The sequence below is a fragment of the Eschrichtius robustus genome, chromosome 18 (genome assembly GCF_028021215.1).
Source record: "Eschrichtius robustus isolate mEscRob2 chromosome 18, mEscRob2.pri, whole genome shotgun sequence".
Taxonomy (NCBI): Eukaryota; Metazoa; Chordata; class Mammalia; order Artiodactyla; family Eschrichtiidae; genus Eschrichtius; species Eschrichtius robustus.
In genome coordinates this window covers 45,384,927-45,411,683 of record NC_090841.1, presented here as the reverse complement: position 1 = coordinate 45,411,683, position 26,757 = coordinate 45,384,927, and the positions used below count along the sequence as shown (strand labels likewise).

The 26,757-nt window shown below is 33.4% G+C and overlaps 1 protein-coding gene across 2 annotated transcripts in view; it reads left to right on the top strand.

Moving 5' to 3' along the window:
* The window catches only part of KLHL1 (kelch like family member 1), a 422,746-nt gene that overhangs the window by 332,618 nt on the left and 63,371 nt on the right, over positions 1-26,757 (top strand). For both annotated transcript variants that reach the window (XM_068526655.1, XM_068526654.1), the window contains one exon: positions 7,329-7,553. In XM_068526655.1, coding sequence (XP_068382756.1) covers positions 7,329-7,553 — 225 coding nt within the window. The remainder of the gene's footprint in view (positions 1-7,328; positions 7,554-26,757) is intronic.

The following is a 26,757-nucleotide window of genomic DNA, read 5'->3' as shown; positions in this document are numbered from 1 at the left end:
GGCTTCCCTGGTGGCACAGTGGTTGAGAATCTGCCTGCTAATGCAGGGGACAAGGGTTTCAGCCCTGGTCTGGGAAGATCCCACATGCCGCGGATCAACTAGGCCCGTGAGCCACAACTACTGAGCCTGCGCGTCTGGAGCCTGTGTTCCACAACAAGAGAGGCCACAATAGTGAGAGGCCCGCGCACCGCGATGAAGAGTGGCCCCCGCTTGCCACAACTAGAGAAAGCCCTCCCACAGAAACGAAGACCCAACACAGCCATAAATAAATAAATAAATAAATAATTAGAATACCATGGCCAAAAATTAGTAAAAAAAAAAAAAAAGTTATTTTAATACATGAGGTTTTTACTGTAAAAATGGTGGCTTAGTAATAATGATAGAAATAATAACTACAAGCTTTGAGTTACTTTTTTAAAGTCTCTTTCCTATGACATCTTTAGCAACACCAAAAGCTGCTTTTAAAAATAATGAATTAGTATTTTAATAACAGAACTAAGATGTATTTATGGCAAACTCTTTAAAATAGGAAGTTACAAATCATAAATTCAACTCCCCCCATTTCCTAAATGCTCCATGTATTTTATTTCACACACACACGCACACACTGCACACCTCCCATAATAGTTGCATCGATTTAATATCAACCAGTTGGTTTTGATGTGAATATCAAAATTACACATTTTCTAAATTTGTTGGAAATTTAATAAGATTATTAAGATTATTAATAAATAAATTATTAAGATTATTTATTTAATAAAATTATTATTTAATTTTAGGAAAGCTTAAGTAAATCTTTCAACATTTACATGGTATTCATATTGCTTTTCTATTAATTACCTGCTAATGTCATTAGCGTATTTCTATTTTAATGTTTCTAATTTACTTCTTGATTTATAAAAGCTTTTTACATATCAAGGAAATTCACTCCTTGTTATATTTATAAAACATTTTTGTTGTTAATGTTCTCAGTCTTTGGGGTTTTTTAATTAGTTTATTTTTGATGTAACTATACTTTATATTGAGGTGGTTAGTGATCATACATATATATATATATATATATATATATATATATATATATATATTTACTTAAAAATTTCTGGGTCTCATGCTTTCCCTCATGGATTTTTGATCTTATGCCCACCTAGAAGTGAAAATTCATCAGCTACGTATTCATCTTCTAGGATGTTTAAGGTTGTAGTAGAGTGTGACCGATGGCAGGTTACTTAAAATCTCCATCCCTGTTAATGCATGTGGAGCCCTGAGAAGAGAACCACACATATGCTAGTTCTGTGGCATTGTGTGCTGTGCTCTAGCCCTGTCTCATCTAAACCTCATTCTGGTGTAATGAGTAAGGCAGGAATCTAAGTTATTTAATTTTCTCCAGAGGACAACTGTTTATCTTAACACTATTTATTTGAATAATAAAATGTTTTTTCACTGATTTGAACAGCCATGTTTATTATATTATACTCACATGTATTAGAGTTATTTCTGGCTTTCTTTTCATATTTATTAATATAGCTGTTTTCATTCATAATAAAGTCATCTTTTTAAAATCTCTAGTTACACAATACTTTTTAATATCTGGTAGGGCATTTTTTCCTCAAGATTCCTTTGTATTGGAAATTGCCTGGCTTTTAAAAATGTATTTCCTAATATTTGACTTTCAAATTTCCAGAGAAACACAAGTATAATTTTATAAATACCTTGTACAAATATTATTATATAAATTGTGATTATAAGATAATAATTATCATTTGCACAATAACAAACCATCTCATTCAAAATTAGTATGATTCTTTGTATTCATTCAAACTGACATTATTCAACAGAGTTTTACTTTTTTTCTTTATCTAGATTTGTAACCTATTTTGCTGATTTTATTTTTAGATAATTTACTTTTAGTGGTGCTATTTAAATAGGTTCTTCTGTTCTTTACACAATCTAGGTTATTTTCATTTTTAAAAATTGCATTGATTTTTGTATTTTACTTATTTGCCAACTTCCAGAAACTTTAAATTTTTTCTAAGATTTTAAAGATAATTTTTAATTATTAAGGTGGACTATTACATGAAATACAAATAATTAAAATGATATTCCATACTTTTGTTCCCTTGGTTATGAGCCAAGAAGTTGGCATCATTTTGTGTTTCTTGATTTTAGTGAAATTAGTATAAATTAAGCAAAAGGCTTGGTTTTTGAGATGTATATACCTACTTCAAAATATAGCATTAAGTTTAATGATATATATACATTTATATCTCTATACAAATCTTCCTCAACTTACGATGGGATTACATGTTGATAACCCCATTGAAAGTTTAAAGTATAGTAAGTTGAAAATTCATTTAATACACCAAACTTACAGAACATCAGAGCTTAGCCAAGCCCACCGTAAACATTCTCAGAACACTTATATTAGCCTACAGTTGGGCAGAATCATCTAACACAAAGCCTATTTTATAGTAGAGTGTTGAAAATCTTATGTAGTTTTTTGAATACTGTCTGAAAGTGAAAAACAGAATGGCTGTAAGAGTTATCAGTTGTTTACTCTCGTGATCACATGGCTGCCTGGGAGCTGCGGCTCACTGTCCTGCCCACCTTCACAAGAGAGTATTGTACTGCATATTGCTGGCCCAGGAAAAGATTAAAATTCAAAATTCGACTTACAATTTCTAACGAATACATATCACTTCCACACAATCATAAGTCGGAGAATTCATAAGTCAAACCATTGAAAGTCGGGGACTGTCTGTACATAGCTATTTATCAGTTTATTATCATTTTACAAATATTTATACTGGGGGGATGTAGAATTTCGTTGGTTGTTTATTTGGTGCACATGAAAGTATTTTGATGATTATGAAATGTTACAATGCCATCCTAATAAAATATAAAGAATTACCTAAAAAGTAAAGACTTTTATTTGTGCTTGAAAAATATTTTCTCTGCAATACTACTTTTTTATATAAGTGTAAGAATGTTATCTAGAAGTTTTGTTGTTTTTTTTTTTTTTAACGTTTTAATTAATTTATTTATTTATTTTTGGCTGTGTTTGTTGGGTCTTTGTTTCTGTGCGAGGACTTTCTCTAGTTGCGGCAAGCGGGGGCCACTCTTCATCGCAGTGCGCGGGCCTCTCAGTATCGTGGCCTCTCTTGTTGCGGAGCACAAGCTCCAGACGCACAGGCTCAGTAATTGTGGCTCACGGGCCTAGTTGCTCCGCGGCATGTGGGATCTTCCCAGACCGGGGCTCGAACCCGTGTGCCCTGCATTAGCAGGCAGATTCTCAACCACTGCGCCACCAGGGAAGCCCCTAGAAGTTATATTTATCATAAGTGTGTAGATACATGAAAGTCAATGAAAATTTTATTCTATGAAAAATTCAAGAAATAAGTAATTTTTATAATAATACCTTCTTTAAAGCTTGATGTCTTAAGTATCATGAAACATATCTTTTGCTTTAAAAAATTTCAGAATGCTTCTCAATATTTACTGTTTTCTTAAAAAGAATACATCTGACTAATTTAACCTTTTCCAAATGATGTGATGGCATCAGGATCACCATTATTATTGGGCCAAAATGCTCTTTAGTCATTATATAATGTGGTTTTTTTTTTAATAGCTATAAATGATTGTTCTGAGTTAAAACAATATTTTTTTTTATTTTTCTGGTTATTCCCTCACTATCAGCTATTGCTACTTTCAACTTCCCCAGATCATTTTGACTTGCAGGTTTGTAAAAAGTCTTGAAAATCAAGTAACTAAGCTTATTAACATTGTATTAAAATTATAGTAAAAAGGATCTGTGAGAATACCTGAGGTCCTTTCTGTTGAGTTGAATAAGAGTTTTACCTTCTTTATTGGATATTTTTGTGACATCTGTTTTGTCTGTTCAGAAAACTCCTATCATTTTATTCTGTGTTGTGTTCAAGATAAGTAAGATTATTAATTATTTGAATTATAGATATGGAATAAGTCTTGCTGTCTGTAATGCCAAAATAGAACATGCAAGTATTAATTCCTATTTTTCTTCTCCAAATAATCACATTTGGATGTATGAATGAACAACTCCAAAGAGACCCAGAACCACACTTTAATAACATCTTGAGCACTTATTCTCTGTTTTATATTTTGAGAAAGGAGCCTGCAATTTGTTTTGTCATGAGGAAAACACTTTTGTAGTCATATTTTATCTAATACCTTCTAGTTATGTTATTGAACTTGGAAAACAAATACTTTATAAATTTTTAAAACGCAAATTAAGTAAACTCTATTGCTGCTGTAACACACTGCCATAAAGACCTGTTTAAAACAAGTGCCGTCTTTTAGCTCACAGTAGGTCAGGAGTCCAGGAAAGCATGTCTGGATTCTCTGCTCAAGATCTCAAAAGGCTGAAAACAAGGGGTTGGCAAGGCTGTGTTCTCATCTGCAGCTGGAGGCCATCTTCCAAGGTCATTCAGATTATTGACAGAGAGTTTATGAAAGCAGTCTGGATGCTATTGTGCCTGCAGTCACACGTTTTAGAGTTGTGCCTCTGCTTTGCAGGCATTTGAGATAACCAGAGATGGTTTCATGAACAGAGGAACCCAAGAGTAACTATGTCTTAAAATAAACTTTCCTTTTTTTATTTCTTTCAACTGTATTACTTACCAGCACAGGAGTCCACTCTTATTCATATTCTCTTTTTAATTTATGTAATGACAAATATTGCCTTTACTTTAAGGAACAGCTCAGGATAACATTGCTCAGAGAGAATGGCTTTGTCCTTCTTCCTCTAACTCAGGAAACAACCAAGGGGATACATACACTCTTATAAGCAAAAGAAAACAACAGAACTCACAAACAAATTGATAAATTTTTAAAAGTATAATACAGTTGGGAAGTTTATACAGACAACTAATGAAGTATGCTGGTGAGAAAATACCTTAAAGAATATTATCACTAATAACTTTCATTAGAAAAAGAGCAAGCGTATTTTTAACTTTGTGATCATTAAAAACTAGATAAAACATTTATATTACAGTCTGAATATGAAAATAATCAACTTATTGACTACTATAAGTAAGCTCTACAAATCAAGAAATCTTTGTTTTGTATTATTAAACTTTTTTTGACTAAGCAGAATTGAAGAGTGGAGTGAAAATATATCTTCTTTAGAGCCTCCTGAAAGAAAAGAAAGCCCTGCCAACACCCTGATTTTAGCACAAAATGTAATTTGAACTTCTGACTTCCAGAACTGTAAGATAATAAATGCGTGTTTGTTAAACTTCAAAATTTGAGATAAATTTTCTCAGCAGCCATAGTAAATTAAAACAGCTTCTAAATTAAAAAAAAAAAAGGAAAACAGGAATGGACTCCTATTTCTGATGTAGCAACTTTAGGATAAAATGTATAGGTCACCTCTGAAAACAGCAGCTAGAGGAAAAACACTGTAAAAGTAAAAAATCCTGCCAGGTGTTGAGGTTGAAGACACATCTAGCTTGTTTAAATGAGACTGAAACTCAAATCAAGTCCTCACTTTCCCCTTTGAATACCAACACCTTTTATTGCTCAGAGGCCCTTAACCTCACACATTCTCAAAGATTTTCCCTGAGAAGGATGACTGCACCTTAAACTCCCTGCAAAGAATTTGACCAAGGTTTTGGAGAAGAAAGTAGTGGAAGATATTTACTTCCAGACCTGCAAAATACGTGTCTCTTGGGATTGGGTTAATTAAGATTAGGTTACACTATTTCTTCTGCCATGATTCGTCAAGAGTTAGTCATAAGAGAGAGGTATTTGCATACAACTCTTAATTTTTAGTTAGGCATTCATGTAATCCCAATGCTATCAAGCTTTGAGAATTCACATGACCTTGAAATTATTTAATACTTTAGTTCACCTTGGAATTTCAATTTGTACATATTTGAATAAAACATTTAACATATCAATAAAACATAATAAATACAGTTAAGCATAAAAGAAGCACTTTTGTTTAAATAATATGTATCATGTTAGTAAACAGTATCAAATGACTTTTATGAATATTCCAGTTTATTTTTACTCTAAAAATAATAATAGTCTTATAATACTTCATGTTTAGTTGTATGAATAACTTCAAAATAACTTGCTTTTGTAAAACTTCAAAAAAACCCAGATTTAATTCATTCTAACTCAGTATTTATATTGTTACAGCTTTGTCACTTTTGAATAAAAATTGAGCATAAATTATACCATTTTACTTCCATTAGCAAAACTTTTCCTGCCAAGTTGTTTATATTTATTTAGTTCATTGCTGGTTATGTTCTACAGAGTAAATGAGTCCCCTGAGGAATGTCTTCCCTAGTTTGCAAACTTGTAATACATTACAAGTTAAATGATCTTTAGTGTATAAGTGAAAGTACACAAGAATGTTGACTTGTAAATGTAGGGATATTTAATCACTGAAAATGAAATGTTGCTGAATGTGAGTGTAAACATTAAGATCAAACACTGAAGCAAGATCAGTATTTACTGGTTTATATTTTATCATATAAACAGTTGTGAACTAGTTCAAGGTAAATGTTTGTAATGTGAAATGTTTAACTGAATCCCTTAAAACATACCTCATCAGCAATTTAGCTTATTCTTTCAATTTCTATTTTATTAGTCAGATTTACTGCATTTCTCAAATTTATACATAAAAAGCTTTTAGGAAAGATAAGGTATTTTGTTTAGAGATTCTAACATTTGATAAAGATAGAAGATCATTTTATGTCTCTAAATTCTATTGCTATTCCCCGAATGCATTTTTGAAAAATAAGGTTTAAAAAAAAGCACAGCTGACATTTGTTTACATATGTTAAAATTGACTTTTAAACCCTTCTGCTATTTAAGGCGTAAGACAAATTTAAAGAGAAATTTGGTAAATAATTTATTAACTTCTCTTCACTTTCAGAAATTATACAGATAACATACATAGCTTAGCTATTTAAAAGGGCTTTAATAAATGTCTTTTTAGGCTAGGATTGTGTTGCATTTTTTATAGCAAACAGTGATAAAGGGAAGTTGTAAAATCTACTCACAGAACTGTGTCATGCCCAACAATGATTCTATTGAATCAATAGTTTAGCATGAGACCATTATGTAATTCAAACAGCTGAACATTTGTGTCTACTTTAATCATTAGTGTCTGCCAAGAAGAGAAAATAAAGTACTTATATTACTTTGTTTTTCTGCCATTTTTTTTCTTCAAGAAAAATGAACATGACAAGAATGTTTTCACATCCTAATTTGTACAGTGTCTTGGGAAGACTCTTTGTTGGATTAGTAGTAAATGGTGACTATGTGATTTTATGTTTTATCAGGCGCTACAACCATAGAGAAATATGACCTCAGAACAAATTTGTGGATCCAGGCAGGGATGATGAATGGCAGGAGACTGCAGTTTGGTGTGGCTGTTATTGATGACAAACTCTTTGTAATTGGAGGTCGAGATGGCTTAAAGACATTGAACACTGTTGAATGTTACAACCCCAAAACCAAGACTTGGACTGTCTTACCACCAATGTCAACACATAGGCATGGTCTAGGTAAGATTCTTACTTTATTGATATTATTTTTAGAAAATATTTTATTAATACTAAAATTGTATGCTAAAATATAGTATTACTGTCATCAATTATCATTAACTTTAGGTAAACTGTGGGCTTATTTGGAGCATATATATGTTTTTAATTCTTGATATTTTCCGGTGTTGACCAATATGCATTAAACTGTTGACAGTGATGTTAAATATACCAAGATGAGTAGACATCAAGTTATTCTCAAAGTTTTCACAGTCTGATATTCATACAACATGTAAAATTCATTTGGTATGAAGAAAAAAATGCAGAACTATCATGGAGAGACCAGAGTAATGCAGCCTAGAGGAAGAAACAGTTAATGTGAATTGACGAAAACTTAATTAAGGTGGCTCATTCCCACATTAGTGGACAGACAAATCTAGCTATATCTTTGCACTTAATTGATTCCACCTTGAAAGGTCCATGGAGAGCAGGCAACACAGGTTTAGAAAAAGAGTGACACATCAATAGGCACCAGGGGTCAATATGATAGGATTCAATCGATCTCTATTATGGAGTAACTTGGAGATGGGGAGAACTATATTTGGATTCAGAAGTTCTGGGTGTCAGTTTTGAATCTACCATTTGATATTGTCATGATTTGGGGCCAGCAGTTAAACTATGAGCCTCCGTTTCCTGATTTGCCACTGATTCAAGGTTATTAATTAGATAAATATCTGATGATGATAATGAATATGAAATCACTTGTAAATTGTAAAGTCCTATACAAATATTTGAAAAAAGAGTAATTTAATAAAGATAGTTCCTGAATTTGTACTTCTTATCATATGGATTGTAAGAAGTGCTAATTAGCTTTTTTGAAGACCTGAAATAGGTCAAATAGTTGACTAAGTACCTTTCATATATTTAGAAATACACACTAGAAAGATATTGAAGTTTAATTATAAATGTACTGATTTAGACATTCATAGGTAAGCAAAATCATAGAGCATTTCAAAAACAAATATTGATACTTCAACTCTGAGGTCTTCAGCACTGCATTTCCTATTCTTGTCTGCCATCATCTAAGAAAAATTTAAAAAGGAAAATAAATAAAATAGCTATGAACTAAAGCAACTTACCTTTTTGTTCTTCTGGTTTACCTCCTCTTTCTTCAGTTTGCTCATTAGCAAAATTAAGGAATAGTAATAAATGTTTGGGAACTTTTTCAAGCTCTAAAAGTTTGTGTTTTAAATAAAAATTGTATAAATACTTTAAATCATATAACCCCCAATTATAATATGGAAAATATGAATACCAAATCATTTTTCCCAGGTAATATTATATAAAAGTTTTCTTATATATTTTTTCAAATATATTGAAGAATTTCGGCTTTTGTGTCCATGTAAAAGCTCTATGTATTGCTTTTATTAGCTAGCTATCTAACTACCTATGTTCCTGTTTGGGGGAAATATAGAGAATAAACACTATGGATTGGAATTTTTGGAATTTAATGTCTTTCTTCCTTTTTTAGACAATTCAGTTCCTTTCTATTAAGGTATTCTAAAGTTTAATTAGATAGGATATTTGCATATCAAGAGAACATACTTGAAAACATTTCACCAAGAATACACCTTAAATGGTATAATTTTAGATGTTTAAAGTATATAAGGTTATGGTTTGCCTCAAATCCTATCACATAGGCTGCTGACCCTTTAGGAATCAGTGCTGAGCAGGATGGTAATCTTAGATACTGTCTTTTAGTCTGTCTTATTTGGTAAAGAATCCATTGTGGAAGTAAGGCTGTATAGAAAATTATATAACCCAAGTATCAAACACATCTGATATGTAATACAGCATTTCTCACAAATTTTAGTGACCCAATACCAACTCTAGTAGTCTACTATTTTCATGCTTAAGCCTCTCCTGTTTTGTTTTTGCTCTGCTTCAGTTCCATTATAAAATAGCTCACCTCTTCTCCATATCTCATGCCATTGACTTCCTCTGTGATTTACTTCCTAGTGGTTATTGCTTCCTGCCAGTTTTTAAAAAATTCTCCACTACAATACTCCCCAAGATCAGACCTGATTGACTTAATAGGTAAAACTATGGCATAGGGCATCATTTCTGGGGACAATTCTCATCTCAAAGTGCCTCATAGATTCCTAGCAATGCCCAGTATATAGAAAACTGCCTTTGACTTGGACGCCAATCCAAGGTCCAATTAGTTGAAGCCAGACTAACAGCAAAGTCTTGTTATCAACAAATTATGGCAAGATCTGCATGGACACAGCTGATTCACTGCCTGGCAATATGCAAGTTGCAGTGGCTCTTTTGAAGAGAACAATATGGCATAGGAAAAATAACACAAATCAAAATTTCCTCCAAGTTATTCCCCCAAAGCAGTGCCATGAATTTTTGTCTCACTTAGGAAGTAACAACTGACTCTGTTTCTCTAATCACTATACCATGACTCTTCCTTCAGTGTAATAACCAATATTGGGTTTGAGTGTAAACCAACAGCCGTCGGTACTAGTCTTTTATCTGTTCAGAAACTAGAATGTACCTTTTTATTTGCCATAGTTAACAAATACCTACCTTGTAGTATGCAGTGAGATTACAATATCGCCTATGTATCCCATATTATACATTCAAATGACAAGGAGCTAGAGTCTAAAGTAAAATTTTAAAATATAAAATAAAAACTCAAAATAATTTCTTTGACCTATATAGCTTTCCCCCACCTTGATTTCTTTAGAAAAAAAAAAAAAATCCTTACGTGATTGTGCGAGAAAGCCACGTGAGTTCTTCTGTTGCTAAGGTTTGATATGTGGCCAAAATTTTTTCATAGCTAGCAGTAAATGAAGAACGCTTCTTGTGCTAGATAATATAGCATATAAAATTGTATTCATGTTAAGTCTGTGACATCAGGGAGTAATGCATCTGTCTAGAGAATGAAGATAATTAAGACTACCGTTGTCTCAATATGCTGAGTTTTTATTTTAGCATTATGTCTTTGGAACACATAATTCTGTATATGATGTCTTCTTTCCCACCACATTTTATATTGTATAAAATTGAATAAGGCATTACTACAATCCACTGTTTGCAATTGTCATTTTAAGACAAATTGATAAAACAGTAATATAGCTAGTGTATATTATGGGTTTTCTATATGCCATGCTCCATGTTGTATGATAAATATATGGTAGGGATTGCTTTATTTTTGTTTGTTTAATTTTCAATTGAGATAAAATTAAGTGTTAAAGTATAGAATTGAGTACTTTTGAGTCTATTCACAGAGTTGTGCAGCCATCACCACTATCAAACTCCAAAACATTTTTATCATCCTGAAAAACAACCTTGTAACCAATAGTAGTCTCTTGTCATTGCCCCATCTCCCTAAACCCCTTAGCAAAAATTAACTTATTTTCTGTCTCTATGGAATTGCCAATTTTGGACATTTCATATAAACAGAATCATAATTTTTGGCTTTTTGTGTATGGTTTCTCTCACATAATGTAATGTTTTCAAGGTTCATCAGTTTCATAGCATGTATCAGTACTTCATTCCTTTTCTGATTGAATAATATTCCACTTTAAGGATTTGCCACATTTTTTTTAACATCTTTATTGGAGTATAATTGCTTTAAAATGGTGTGTTAATTTCTGCTTTTATAACAAAGTAAATCAGCTATATATATACATATATCCCCATATCTCCTCCCACTTGCACCACCATTTCACTTTCCCTATCTCACCCCTCTAGGTAGTCACAAAGCACCAAGCTGATCTACCTGTGCTATGCAGCTGCTTCCCACTAGCTATCTATTTTACATTTGGTAGTATATATAAGTCCATGCCACTCTTTCACTTTGTCCCAGCTTACCCTTCCTCCTCTCCGTATCCTCAAGTCCATTATATATATCTACGTATTTATTCCTGTCCTGCCCCTAGGTTCTTCAGAACCTTTTATTTTTTTATTTTTTATTTTTCTTAGATACCATATATATGTGTTAGCATATATTTGTTTTTCTCTTTCAGATTTACTTCACTCTGTATGACAGACTCTAAGTCCATCCACCTCACTACAAATAACTCAACTTTGTTTCTCTTTATGGCTGAGTAATATTCCATTGTATATATGTGCCACATCTTCTTTATCCATTTGTCTGTCAATAGACACTTAGGTTGCTTCCATGTCCTGGCTATTATAAACAGATCTGCAATGAACATTGTGGTACATGACTCTTTTTGAATTATGGTTTTCTCAGGGTATATGCCCAGTAGTGAGGTTGTTGGATTATATGGTAGTTCTATTTTTAGGATTTTATGGAACCACCATACTGTTCTCCATAGTAGCAGTATCAATTTACATTCCCACCAACAGTGCAAGAGGGTTCCCTTTTCTCCACACCCTCTACAGCATTTATTGTTTGTAGATGTTTTGATGATGGCCATTCTGACTGGTGTGAGGTGATACCTCATTGTAGTTTTGATTTGCATTTCTCTAATGATTAATGATTTTGAGCATTCTTTTATATGTTTGTTGGAAATCTGTATATCTTCTTTGGAGAAATGTCTATTTAGGTCTTCTGCCCATTTTGGATTGGGTTGTTTGTTTTTTTGATATTGAGCTGCATGAGTTGCTTGTATATTTTGGAGATTAATCATTTGTCAGTTGCTTCACTTGCAAATATTTTCTCCCATTCTGAGGGTTGTCTTTTCATCTTGTTTATGGTTTCCTTTGCTGTGCAAAAGCTTTTAACTTTCATTACATCCCATTTGTTTATTTTTGTTCTATTTCCATTTGTCTATGAGGTGGGTCAAAAAGGATCTTGTTGTGATTTATGTCATAGAGTGTTCTGCTTCTGTTTTCCTCTAAGAGTTTTACAGTGTCTGGTCTTACATTTAGGTCTTTTATCCATTTTGAGTTCATTTTTGTGTATGATGTTAGGGAGTGTTCTAATTTCATACTTTTACATGTACCTGTCCAGTTTTCCCAGCACCACTTGTTGAAGAGGCTGTCTTTTCTCCATTGTATATTCTTGCCTCCTTTATCAAAAATAAGGTGACCACATGTGCATGAGTTTATCTCTGGGTTTTCTATCCTGTTCCATTGATCTATATTTCTGTATTGTGCCAGTACCATACTGTCTTGATTAATGTAGTTTGTAGTATAGTCTGAAGTCAGGAAGCCTGACTCCTTCAGCTCCGTTTTCCTTTCTCAAGATGCTTTGGCTATTTGGGGTCTTTTGTGTTTCCATACAAATTTTGAAAGTTTTTGTTCTAGTTCTGTGAAAAATGCCATTGGCAGTTTGACAGAGCTTGCGTTGAATCTGTAGATTGCTTTGAGTAGTTTAGTCATTTTCACAACGTTGATTCTTTCAATCCAAGAACATGGTATATCTCTCCATCTATTTGTATCACCTTTAATTTCTTTCATCAGTGTCTTATAATTTTCTGCATACAGGTCTTTTGTCTCCTTAGGTAGGTTTATTCCTAGATACTGTATTCTTTCTGTTGCAATGGTAAACGGGAGTGTTTTCTTAATTTCACTTTCAGACTTTTCATCATTAGTGTATAGGAATGCAAGAGATTTCTGTGCATTAATTTTGTATCCTGCTACTTTACCAAATTCATTGATTAGCTCTGGTAGTTTTCTGGTAGCAACTTTAGGATTCTCTATGTATAGTATCATGTCATCTGCAAACAGTGACAGTTTTACTTCTTCTTTTCCGATTTGGATTCCTTTTATTTATTTTTCTCCTCTGATTGCTGTGGCTAAAACTTACAAACTATGTTGAATAATAATGGTGAGAGTGGGCAACCTTGTCTTGTTCCTGATATTAGTAGAATTGGATTCAGTTTTTCACCTTTGAGAATGAGTTTGTTTGTGGGTTTGTCATATATGGCCTTTTTTATGTTGAAGTAGCTTCCCTCTATGCCTACTTTCCAGAGGGTTTTTATCATAAATGGGTGTTGAATTCTGTCAAAAGCTTTCTCTGCACCTATTGAGATGATCATATGGTTTTTATCCTTCAATTTGTTAATATGGTGCATCACATTGATTGATTTGAGTATATTAAAGAATCCTTGCATTCCTGGGATAAACCCCACTTGATCATGGGGTCCTTTTAATGTGCTGTTGGATTCTGTTTGCTAGTATTTTGTTGAGGATTTTTGCATGTTCCTCAGTGATATTGGCCTGTAGTATTCTTTCTTTGTGACATCTTTGTCTAGTTTTGGTATCAGGGTGATGGTGGCCTCGTAGAATGAGTTTGGGAGTGTTTCTCCTTATGCTAAATTTTGGAAGAGTTTGAGAAAGATAGGTGTTAGTTCTTTGCTAAATGTTTGACAGAATTCGCCTGTGAAGCCATCTTGTCCTGGGCTTTGATTGTTGGAAGATTTTTGATCACAGTTTCAATTTCAGTGCTTGTGAATGGTCTGTTCATATTTTCGATTTCTTCCTGGTTCAGTCTTGGAAGGCTGTGCTCTTCTAAGAATGTGTCCATTTCTTCCAGGTTGTCCATTTTATTGGCATATAGTTGCTTGTAGTTATCTCACATGATCCTTTGTATTTCTGCAGTGTCAGTTGTACTTCTCCTTTTTCAGTTCCAAATCTATTGATTTGAGTCTTCTTCTTTTTTCCCTGGTGAGTCTGACTAATGGTTTACCAATTTCGTTTATCTTCTCAAAGAACCAGCTTTTAGTTTTATTGATCTTTGCTATTGTTTCTTTCATTTTTTATTTTTTTCATTTATTTCTGATCTGATCTTTACAATTTCTTTCCTTCTGCTAACTTTGGGATATTTTTGTCCTTTTTTCTCTAACTCTTTTAGGTGTAAGGTTAGGTTATTTATTTGAGATGTTTCTTGTTTCTTGAGGTAGAATTGTATTGCTATAAACTTCCCTCTTAGAACTGCTTTTGCTGCATCCCATAGGTTTTGTGTCATCGTGTTTTCATTGTCATTTTTTTCTAGGTATTTTTTGATTTCCTCTTTGATTTCTTCAGTGATCTCTTGATTATTAAGTAGTGTATTGTTTCGCCTCCATGTGTTTGTATTTTTTACAGATATTTTCCCATAATTGATATCTAGTCTCATAGTGTTGTGGTCAGAAAAAATACTTGATACAATTTCCATTTTCTTAAATTTACCAAGCCTTGATTTGTGACCCAAGATATGATCTATCTTGGAGAATGTTCCATGAGCCTTTGAGAAGAAAGTGTATTCTGTTGTTTTTGGATGGAATGTCCTATAAATATCAATTAAGTCCATCTTGTTTAATGTATCATTTAAAGCTTGTGTTTCCTTATTTATATGCATTTTGGATGATCTACCCATTGGTGAAACTGGGGTGTTAAAGTCCCCTACTATGAATGTGTTACTGTTGATTTCCCCTTTTATGGCTGTTTTCATTTGCCTTATGTATTGAAGTGCTCCTATGTTGGGTGCATAAATATTTACAATTGTTATATGTTCTTCTTGGATTGATCCCTTTATCTTTATGTAGTGTCCTTCTTTGTCTCTTGTAGTAGTCTTTATTTTAAAGTTTATTTTTTCTGATATGAGAATTGCTACTCCAGCTTTCTTTTGATTTCCATTTGCATGGACTATTTTTTCCATCCCCTCGCTTTCAGTCTTTATGTGTTCCTATGTCTGAAGTGGTTCTCTTGTAGACAGCATATATACGGGTCTTGTTTTTTAATCCATTCAGCCAGCTTATGTCTTTTGGTTGGAGCACTTAATCCATTTACATTTTAGGTAATTATTGATATGTATGTTCCTATTACCATTTTCTTAATTGTTTTGGGTTTGTTATTGTAGGTCTTTTCCTTCTCTTGTGTTTGCTGCCTAGAGAAGTTCCTTTAGAATTTGCTGTAAAGCTGGTTTAGTGGTGCTGAATTCTCTTAGCTTTTGCTTGTTTGTAAAGGTTTTAATTTCTCCATCGAATCTGAATGAGATCTTTGCTGGGTAGAGTAATCTTGGTTGTAGGTTTTCCCCTATCATCATTTAAAATATGTCCTGCCACTTCCTTCTGTCTTGCACAGTTTCTGCTGAAATATCAGTTGTTAATCTCATGGGGATTCTTTTGTATGTTATTTGTTGTTTTTTCCCTTGCTGCTTTTAATATTTTTTTCTTTGCATTTAATATGTGATAGTTTGATTAATATGTGTCTTGGCGTGTTTCTCCTTGGATTTATCCTGTATGGGACTCTCTGCGCTTGCTCGACTTGATTAATGATTTCCTTTCCCATATTAGGGAAGTTTTCAACTAAAATCTTTTCAAATATTTTCTCAGTCCCTTTCTTTTTCTCTTCGTCTTCTGTGACCCCTATAATTCGAATGTTGTTGCATTTAATGTAGTCCCAGAAGTGTTTGCAATGGTGGTCAATTCTTTTCATTCTTTTTTCTTTATTCTGCTCTGCAGTAGTTATTTCTACTATTTTATCTTCCAGGTCACTTATCCGTTCCTCTGCCTCAGTTTTTCTGCTATTGATTCCTTCTAGAGAATTCTTAATTTCATTTATTGGGTTGTTCATCATTCTTTGTTTGCTCTTTAGTTCTTCCAGTTCCTTGTTAAAGGTTTCTTTTATTTTCTCCATTCTATTTCCAAGATTTTGTAACATCTTTACTATCATTACTCTGAATCCTTTTTCAGGTAGACTGCCTATTTCCTCTTCATTTGTTTGGTCTGTTGGGTTTTTACCTTGCTGCTTCGTCTGCTGTGTGTTTCTCTGTCTTCTCATTTTGCTTAACTTATTGGGTTTGGGGTCTCCTTTTGGCAGGCTGCAGGTTCGTAGTTTCTGTTGTTTTGGGGGTCTGCCAGAGTGGCTAAGGTTGTTTCAGTGAGTTGTGTAGGTTTCCTTGTGGAGGGGACCAGTGCCTGTGTTCTGGTGGATGAGCCTGGATCTTGTCTTTCTGGTGAGTAGGTCTGTGTCCTGTGGTTTGTTTGGAGGTGTCTGTGACCTTATTATGATTTTAGGCAGCCTCTCTGCTAATGGGTGGGGTTGTGTTCCTGTCTTGCTAGTTGTTTGGCATAGGGTGTCCAGCACTGTAGCTTGCTGGTTGTTGAGTGGAGTGGGGTCTTAGTGTTGAGATGGAGATCTCTGGGAGAGCTTTCACCATTTGATATTACGTGGAGCTGGGACATCCCTGGTGGACTCATGTCCTGAACTCAGCTCTCCCACCTCAGAGGCACAGGCCTCACACCCACCTGGAGAACCAAGACACTGTCAGCCACACCACTCAGAAGTAAAGGGAGAAAAATGGAAGAAAGAAAGAAAAAAGAAAATAAAAGTTATTGAAATAAAAAATAAGAATAATTATTAAAAAAAATTTTTTTAATTAAGAAGTAATAAAAAACAAAGGAAAAAAAGAAAGAAAGAAAGAAGAGAACAACTAAACCAAAAAGCAAATCCACCAATGATAACAGGCACTAAAACATATACTAAAAAGAAAAAGAAAAAAGAAAAAAACTGACAGACAGAAACCTAGGACAAATGGTAAAAGCAATGCTCTACAGACAAAATAACACACAGAAACATACACATACACACTCACAAAAAGAGAAGAAGGAAAAACATATGTATATCATTGCTCCCAACGTCCACTGCCTCAATTTTTGTATGATTCGTTGTCTATTCAGATATTCCACAGATGCAGGGTACATCAAGTTGATTGTGGAGATTTAATCCACTGCTCCTGAGGCTGCTGGGAGAGATTTCCCTTTCTCTTCTTTGTTTGCAGAACTCCTGGTGTTCAGCTTTGGATTTGGCCCTGAGTCTCTGTGTAGGTCGCCTGAGGGCATCTGTTCTTCACTCAGACAGGACGGGGTTAAAGTAGCAGCTGAGTAGGGCCCCTGGTTCACTCAGGCCAGGGGGAGGGAGGGGTATGGATGCAGGGCGAGCCTGCGGCGGCAGAGGCCTGTGTGACGTTGCACCAGCCTGACGTTCCATGTGTTCTCCTGGGGAAGTTGTCCCTGGATCACGGGACCCTGGCAGTGGCGGGCTGCACAGGCTCCTGGGAGGAGAGGTGTGGATAGTGACCTGTGCTTGCACACAGGCTTCTTGGTGGCTGCAGCGGCAGCCTTAGCATCTTATGCCAGTCTCTGGTGTTTGTGCTGATAGCTGTGGCTCACGCCCATCTCTGGAGCTCATTTAGGCAGTGCTCTGAATCCCCTCTCCTCACACCACAACCCAAAACAATGGTCTCTTGCCTCTTAGGCAGGTCCAGACTTTGTCCAAGACTCCCTCTCAGGCAGCTGTGGTGCATTAACCCCCTTCAGGCTGTGTTCACGCAGACAACCCCAGTCCTCTCCCTGGGATCTGACCTCTGAAACCGGAGGTTCAGCTCCCAGCTCCCACTTGCCCAGGTGGGTGAGCAGACAAACCTCTCAGGCTGGTGAGTGCTGGTCGGCACTGATCCTTTGTGTGGGAATTTCTCCACTTTGCCCTCTGCACCCCTGTTGCTGTGCTCTCCTCCATGGCTCCAAAGCTCCCCCCCAGCCACCCCCTGTCTGTGCCAGTGAAGGGGCTTCCTAGTGTGTGGAAACTTTTCCTCCTTCACAGCTCCTTCCCACTGGTGCAGGTCCCATCCCTATTCTTTTGTCTCTGTTTTTTCTTTTTTCTTTTGCCCTACCCAGGTACGTGGGGGAGTTTCTTACTTTTTGGGAAGTCTGAGGTCTTCTGCCAGTGTTCAGTAGGTGTTCTGTAGGAGTTGTTCCACATGTGGATGTAGTTCTGATGTATTTGTGGGAAGGAAGTTGATCACGTCTTACTCTTCTGCCATCTTGAAGGTCTCTCTGCCACATTTTATTTATACATCATCAATAGAAGGACATTTTGGTTGTTTCCACTTTTGGGTTATTATGAATAAAACTGCTCTGAACATTCACATATGTATTTTTTGTGTGAATATATATCTTCAATTCTCTTGGATATATAGATATGAGTAAAATTGTTGAATTATATGGTAGCTCCATCTTTAAATTTTGGAAGAATTGCCAACCTTTTTCCAGAATGGCTGCTCCATTTTCCATCTCCTCAGCAATTATGAGGGTGCCTATTTTTCCACATCCTCGATAACACTTGTTACTATTCGTTCTTCTTTTATTATAATGATTCTAGTGTTCATGAAGTGGTTCATGGTTTTATAGACATTTCTCTAATGAATAATTTTGAGAATATTTTCATGTGCTTATTGGCCATTTGTATCTTTGGATAAATTTTTATTCAAATATTTTAGCTAGTCTTTGTTTAGATTATTTTTTCTTTTATTGTTGATTTGTAATTTTTCACTTTATATTCTATATATGTGTCCTCTGTCAGACATAACATTTGCAAATACTTTATCCCATTCTATGGGTTCTAATTTAACTTTCTTGATAGTGTCCTTTGATAGCTACTGGTGGACAAGTGTTTTCAACTTATGTCAAGTCAAACTATTACTCAAGTATGAAGGGAGAAAAAAAGGGCATCTTCAGACATTTTGGTCCTGTTGATTTCAGCAAGGATTTGAACCTCAAAATCTATTCTCACAAACTTGAGATTGAAAAAAGAAAGGAGTGTCTTAAGATAAATTAATATTCTAATGTTAGGATTAAAAGATCTCCTTCACTGTCAGGAAAGGTAGAGAATAAATTGTTGTACACTCACAGAGTTCTTGACCTCATGGGAAAAAATAAGTCATTAGATGGTCTCTTTGCAAAGAGCAAACACAGGACTGTTTCCCACATGCAACGATTTGGGCAGTCCGTATATGGTACTGGATTTTGCTCCTTCTTGTTGCTAAGAAGTTCAATTCCACTTCTGGTTTGTTATACTTGACTAAAGGAAAATTACTAAAGCAATCTGAGAATACTTTAGCCAGAACTGAGGATGGGGTGAGGAGTGGCGGGGGGAATCTGTTTATATGCATCCAGAAATGCTCACCTGCCAGGGAAACAAACAAACAAAAAAATGAGGTTCATAAACCAACCAGGGGAAATATGATGTTAAAATTAAAATATTAAGGAACATTTTCAAAGCAATGTCAAGCATTTAACTTAATAAAATTCTTGAATGTATGTACGAAGAAAGAGAACCCAAAGTGACATTTATTATCGGTCTTTTCCCTGGCTTTTAGGAATTATACTTATAACAGCAAGTAACGAATGGACTGAAGAAAATATCAGCCTAATAAAACCTTCCACTTATTTGTGATATAACCCATTAGACTAGAAAATCTCATTTGAAACTGTCAGCTTTCATTGTCTTAGAAGGAACACTTGCTTCAACTTAGCTTCTGTTTCTTTAATTATATCAGTATATGTTTGTCTTCTTCATGTCTCTTTTACTTAAAAAAATATCTTCGTCACAAGACCAGGAAGGCTTAGGTTTCTTTAAAAGTTATACAATTTTCACAAGTTGATAAAATTCAAAACTGCCCATTCAGTTTTATGTATCAGATTAAAAAGAAATACATTGTGAGAGGAAAAAATATAATAGAGTAAGTTGGGGATACAAATAAAATATTTAACTCTTGATAATATATACTCACATACACAAATATATACACAGATGCACAATTTTAAATACTTTTGCATGTCTGATTGAAAAAATAGGGAAATTCTGAACAAGATATGGGACATAACAAGAAGTTTTTAGAGCAGATAGCTACCATTTTCATTTGAAAGTTTAATATTTGAGTAAACAGAAAGTCATATGGACAACTTTCTTATTACTTAGGCAGATATGATATAGACATAGACATGTGTATACAGTTTTAAAGAATATTTTAGAACTTTAATTCCTTTACTTTCGTTTTATCAGTTCCTCTTGGAAATATCATATACAAACATTAGTAATGCCAGCAAAAAAGAAAGAAAGGAATGGAGAAAAGAAGGAAGGAAAGATGAAGGAAGAGGAAAGAAACAACAAATTCTAAGACCCTTCTCAACAGAATATGACCCTATATATTGTGATTTATAAACTCTAAATATCAGTGAAATAACCTCATTATACATTTAGTCTTCTATGGTCCTATCACTTGTTGAATTCTAAGGTTAGATATTCCCTGGTGTCTTTCCAATGAAATATGTTTCTGTTTGAATAAACACTTACTGAAGACTTTTTAGTGCTAAGAATCCCATTGGTGCTGGGAAAAAAGAGATGATTAAGAAAGAAGACCTACCTTCAGTATTATACATACAAGTTATGTATAATAGTTGCAGATGTTCTCTTTCAAATAAAAATTATCTATCCAATCACAGTGATTCTGTGCTTTGTTTGTTAGGTAATAATCTTTTACTTTATTACTCATTTCTGAAAGTAAAATTATATATCACAAAATGTGTCACTGATTTTCAACATGGCTCCTCTGCTATTTGTGGATATCCTGTCTCTTAGATAGTCAAGAATCATAGATTATCCTTGTAATGTGGTATTGTATTTGGCAATGGTGTCAAAATTTGCTGACTGAGTAGCAAGAATTCCCTTAACTACACTGTACTTTGATAAATGTTAAAGGCTAATAGAAGATCTTCTAGAACACTGACCCTTGACACTAGGATCTGAATACTAAGTTTCCTCTTTATGAGAAAGCTTGAAAAATATACCTGTTTGATTTGAGTCACAGTATTAATTTTCTCTTCCTGAGCAATTGGTCAGTTTTTATCCCAAGAATATTGTAGATAATGTAACTAGGTTTTCCTCTGTGAATTAAATGTTATAAAGTCTAGAATTAAATTTGCAGTCTAATATAACAAACATGTATGCATTTTTTGGAGCAATCTCACATTTGCCTCTATTTTGTCTGTCTTTGCTTGTTTTGCTATCTTTTTTAGCACCTAGTTTTAGTAAAATATCTCCCCCTATTTCATATAATTTTGGAGTCACCTTAATTTTTCAATAGTAATATGAGGTATTAAGTTAAATATAAGGCTAGCAGAATTAGTCTAGTTAAATATAAGAAGAGTTTTGTGAGAATGTTTGTTTGTTAAATTATTCCATCATTCAAGGAGCATTAAAATTGTACTACTACATACTACAATACTCATGTTAGAATAACAAGATGAATGAGATATTGTACTGAAGGATCCTACACCTCAGTAGGGAGACCAAAAAAGTTAAAAAACAATTAAAAAGAAGTGTTATAAGTACAGTAAGTAAGAGTGTTATGATCAAACTCTTTTAAGTCAGAACGGTTAGTTAGGAAAGGATTCTAAAGAGAGAGGATGCCAAAACTGAACCATAATTAATAATCAGTCAAACTGAAGAAGAAAAAATACATTTCAGACAACAAGGTAAAATATGTAAAAACACAAATGTGAAAAGGAAGCATAGAATATTTGAGTAACAAACCACAAGATTATTTGAAAACAAATTAGTTTCAATGATGTTGGATTATCTCATGGATATATTTTAAAACATAACAAATATCCTTTAAGCTGAAGTATAAGAGATGCAGGAGAATACATTATATGACCTCTACAATCCCACACTGTAATGATGTTTTAACTGGAATTTTAAATGTAATAATGAAATATTTATTTTGAGGTAATTTCTCATTCATGATTGGCCTGGTATATTTGAATTTAGCTCAGATTTCAAATAATAAAGGTATAAATTCACCTGATATCTTTTTCATATTGATAGAAAATGAATAAGATCAGGTTTTTAGAGAGGGCAATTTGATCCCTCAGGTGAATCACACAGAAAGAGCTAATAACTGAGAAGGAAAAAATATTAAATCAACTACAGAAAATGTACCACTTCAGTTCCTATTATTTTGGTTATGACTTAATTTATTGCTTGCTTTTGCTTTTGTAGGTTTGTCTGGAGAGGTTATTTTACTTTATGTTTTATCTTTCTTTATAGATGTCTTCAACCTGAATGATCACACTAGTCTTCCATGTTCCAATTTAAAACTCATGTTAAAATCACATTTAATAGAAAAATGTCTTCAGTTTTAATAATTTCCATCTCAATGTGCAGGTGGTAATGGGACATTAAAGCAATCAAAACAAAAAAAAAAACTATATAGACTAATAGATATTTAAACCTACAGAGTAGTTAAGAGACTCCAGAATCTTAATTTTACAAATGAGAAAACCGAGGACCAGGAATATTAAATAGCTTGCTGAAGTTTATTCAGCTTACTAGTAGCAAAGGTTGCTTTGGAATTCTCCACAGATTTGGGGTTTGTTTTGTTTTGCTTTGCTTTGCTTTTTGCATTGATTTTCTACCTCATTCTGATTATTTGTGTATTACTATTTCTAGAATAAATCAACTTTATTTTTCACAGTAAGTATGATGAGTCTCAGGGTGAACCAGGTTTTGTTGGGCTTAAAGATGAGACTTTCCTTAAGGAAGAAAAATGTAATTGCCACTTGAACACATTGTTAGAACCCCTTCCTGGACCACAGAAGGAGGGGTCCTGAGCCTTAAGCTTCAACAGCCTCACAGGAATTCCTTTCTCAGTGAGAATTATCAACATTTACTCTAAGGTCATATTTTGCTTTAGTAAACAAATGATGTAAATTGATATTTTTTTATGGGAATTACTAATGGGATTATATTACATATAAATTCATTTCACATTCAAGAGTGTATGCAGATTATAATTTTATAAAAATTGTTTTCTTTTTTCATGTAACATAGAAAAGACTATACATTCCAGCCATAAATTTACTAAGGCTTAAAATATTTTAAATGAACACATAAATATCCAACTGAAATTCTGTGGATATGCATGTTTATGATGTTTGTTAGATGATTTAATAAAATATTCCTAAAGCATTAGAACCATTGTTCATATAAGTCCAGAGATTGTGAATTACTTGCTGCTACTCTAAGACCAAATATTTATTAAAAAATGTTATATGGTCAATGTTCTGACACTAAGAAAATGCTCTTCTTTGTTATTTTATTAAGGGAACATTTTGAAATATTTGGCCCGTAATCATTTAGGTATACAGAAAAATATATTTCATTTAAATTACCTTTTTTTTTATGGCAATTGACCAACAGTGTAGACTCACTCTGCCTCTTTTGATGTCATTTGCGTAACACACCAAATATTTTAAGACACCAAATACTAAGGCTTGAGTGCATTAGCAATGCCAAGTACAGGGAGCTACTTGCGCCCTTAGTATTGACTTATCTATTAGTTTCATGAGATTATTTCATCATTCAGCACTACCAGGAAAACATTTAAATACAAATCCTTTGTGTATTTTTTTTTTCTTTGCTTAAGACAGAGATTAGATTGTCAGATTTAATACAGAAAAAAGTGCGTTCCAAAAACATTTTACCTTTTCACAGGACATGAAACCGCTGCTCAAAGAAACAATCAAGATGAAAAATGATGTCCCAGCAACTTTTTCTTCCTTGATTGTTTCAGCTAAAAGGTAGTTTTTAATGTAGAAATTCAAATAGTATTTGGAAGTGACTTTAATGCTAAGACGGCTTTTATAATGAAAGATAATTCACTGGTCCTCGGTTAAATGATTCCTGAGAGGTAGCAGGTTCTGAAAAGTTAATATGTGAGAAAATATTATAGGATTAATATGTTACAATCGAGTGGAATGAGATAAGCTAGTATGTATATTTTTAATCAGTTAGAGACACATTGTACTTTAAACTTTGGGATAAAAGAAGGGGCAATGCAAAAAATAACTCATACTACATTTTATGCTTGGAAGAAGGGAGAAAATAAGGCAAAAATTATTTCCATTATTTTGTCAGATTGAGCTATTTAGCATCGTGTGACTTGTGGGATCTTAGTTCCCCCACCAGGGACTGAACCCGGGCCCTCAGCTGTGAGCACAGGGAGTTCTAACCACTGGACCGCCAGGGAATCCCCCCTATTTAACATTCTTAAAGAATGACAAAAATACAGAATAATTAACAGTTTAATGTACTACTCAAAAACCTCAATATCTTGAATTTTAAGAAGGTGGATCACAATATATATAATCTCCGTAAGTAGATCTTAACGGATTAAGATATCTCCGTAAGTATACTTGTGCAACTGTGTATTTGTACTCTCATGTCAAAATTTGATTAAAGGTCTCTTAATTAGACATTTTGATGCATCTTGCAACCATATATATCTAAAAGTTTTATATATTTTTACCGAAAAATAGTATATTACGATTAATCCTTATCCTTAGCCTGAAGGGCCTAATTATTAGGACTCCAAGTATCTAAAAAGAATAATGCTGCATTGTTACTATTCTTTTGAGTGCTCAACAAGCTTTTCCTTTATTTGATAGAGACTCCTTTATGAAAGTTAACATTTTTATTATTTTTGCAATAAAACTATTTGCCTCACTTGTATTTTTAGAAAATCATTAGCTATTAATATTGAGCCTATTACATCATTTACAGATAAATTAAGTTCAACTTGATGTTTTATTATATTAGATTGAAACTTTCAGACTAAATTTTATTCATTCAACAAATTTACTCCCAAAGACTTCCTTGGGTGCCAGAGAGAAAATTGTGAACAAACACTATCCTGCTTTCATATTGCTATGTTTAGCAAGGTAACAGAAAACCATTTATCTAGTAGTTGTTGGCCTTTGATTCTAGGACAATTTCTCTTGGGTTTGCTTAAATAAGGGAAATACTATATTTACAAATAAAATGTGTGCATTATTATTATAGGTGCACCACACTATTGAGGTTTTTAAAACTTTTCTATAAAAAAGATACTTACTTTTATGCTATCAAATTTAAAAAGAAGTAACAAATTTACTATAAAAACCATGTCACATAATATGTATGTTTGCCCATAGCACAAAATGATGACTGTCTCTAGGGGAAAACAAATTAATTTATATATAAATGGTTTCTATAAGTATCCTAACTTTAGAATAGAAATATTGGAGTTTCTTTAGTAGCTATCTGTAGGCTTCAGTAGTTGTAGGTAGCTGTGGAATGTAATTTTTGTCACCACAGACTTTCTGTGTCAATAGAAAAACAAAGTGTTAAATCAAATTCTTACAAATCAGGCAGAAACAAACAAACACACACCACTTAACAAAAACACACCACTTAATTTATAAGCTAAACAAAGTAAAGCTCTTTGTAGTGGAATACAGCTAAAACTGTTTTAAACTAAGCGATCAAATCCGCATATTTGGCCATACTTGAAAAAGCCTTTGACCTTGAACAGACTACTGAACAATGTATTATAATTACAATTTATAACCTTCTATAATCATATAACATGTTGACATGAGGGCAGAAGTGTTTGCAAAGTATTTCTTCTTAGTCCACATATCTTAAAGGACACTCATTTTACTAAGTGACAGACAATTTCTATTATCAATTATGTGAAAAAATAGTGTAGGATTAAAATAGATGATGTGCTTGTAATAGTCCACACCTGAATCTGAACTTCTGATTAGAGTTGTTTAAATGCTAACTAATCACTCATCTTTGCTGCCCCTTCTCTAACCCTTATTTTAGATAAGAATAATTCAAATATTAACTAGTGGGTCTCTCAATAAAGATTGAAGCACAACCATATGAAAAATACATTTATTCAATATGTTGACATATTCTACAATAGGAACAATATAATTAGAACTTTTAGATTTTTATGAATAAAACAACTTTACATTGTTGCTAATACATTATCTCATGTTAAATGTATAGAGTCTCACACTCTTTGTTAATAAAAAGACAAATGCTTTGATCTATAATTTTGGTTTTATTCTTTAAGGTTTTTATCTTTATTTAAACAATAGTAGCCATTATATTTTTTCCTAAAATACAGCCTATCATTTTGTTTTATCTATATGATAAAATATTGATGTTTCATTAAGACTGTTAATTATACACAGTACAATCAAAATAAATATTGAGATCAATTTTTCCTATTTTGTTTGTGACAAATATAAATAGTTGCATACTCCATAAATCAGTATGAATAAAAACATACTGACTATTCAACATCTTAAAGCACTAACTTAGTGTTGAATCGAAACAATTGCTAAACATTAGAAATAAGTGTAAAATATTAATATTTTAGGTAGAATTTATAACTAAGAATAATAAAGGGAGAACTATCAGAAAAATGGAGTAAAAAGTGATTGGACTGATGTGAATCCAGACCATGTCTATGTTTCTTCTTAGACAAAGTTCTGACCTTGACCCTGTTTTTTGATCCCCAGTACATGAAATCACCTTAAACTAAAAGTTACTTTTTATTTGTAAAATAAGTGCTAAAAACTCTCCC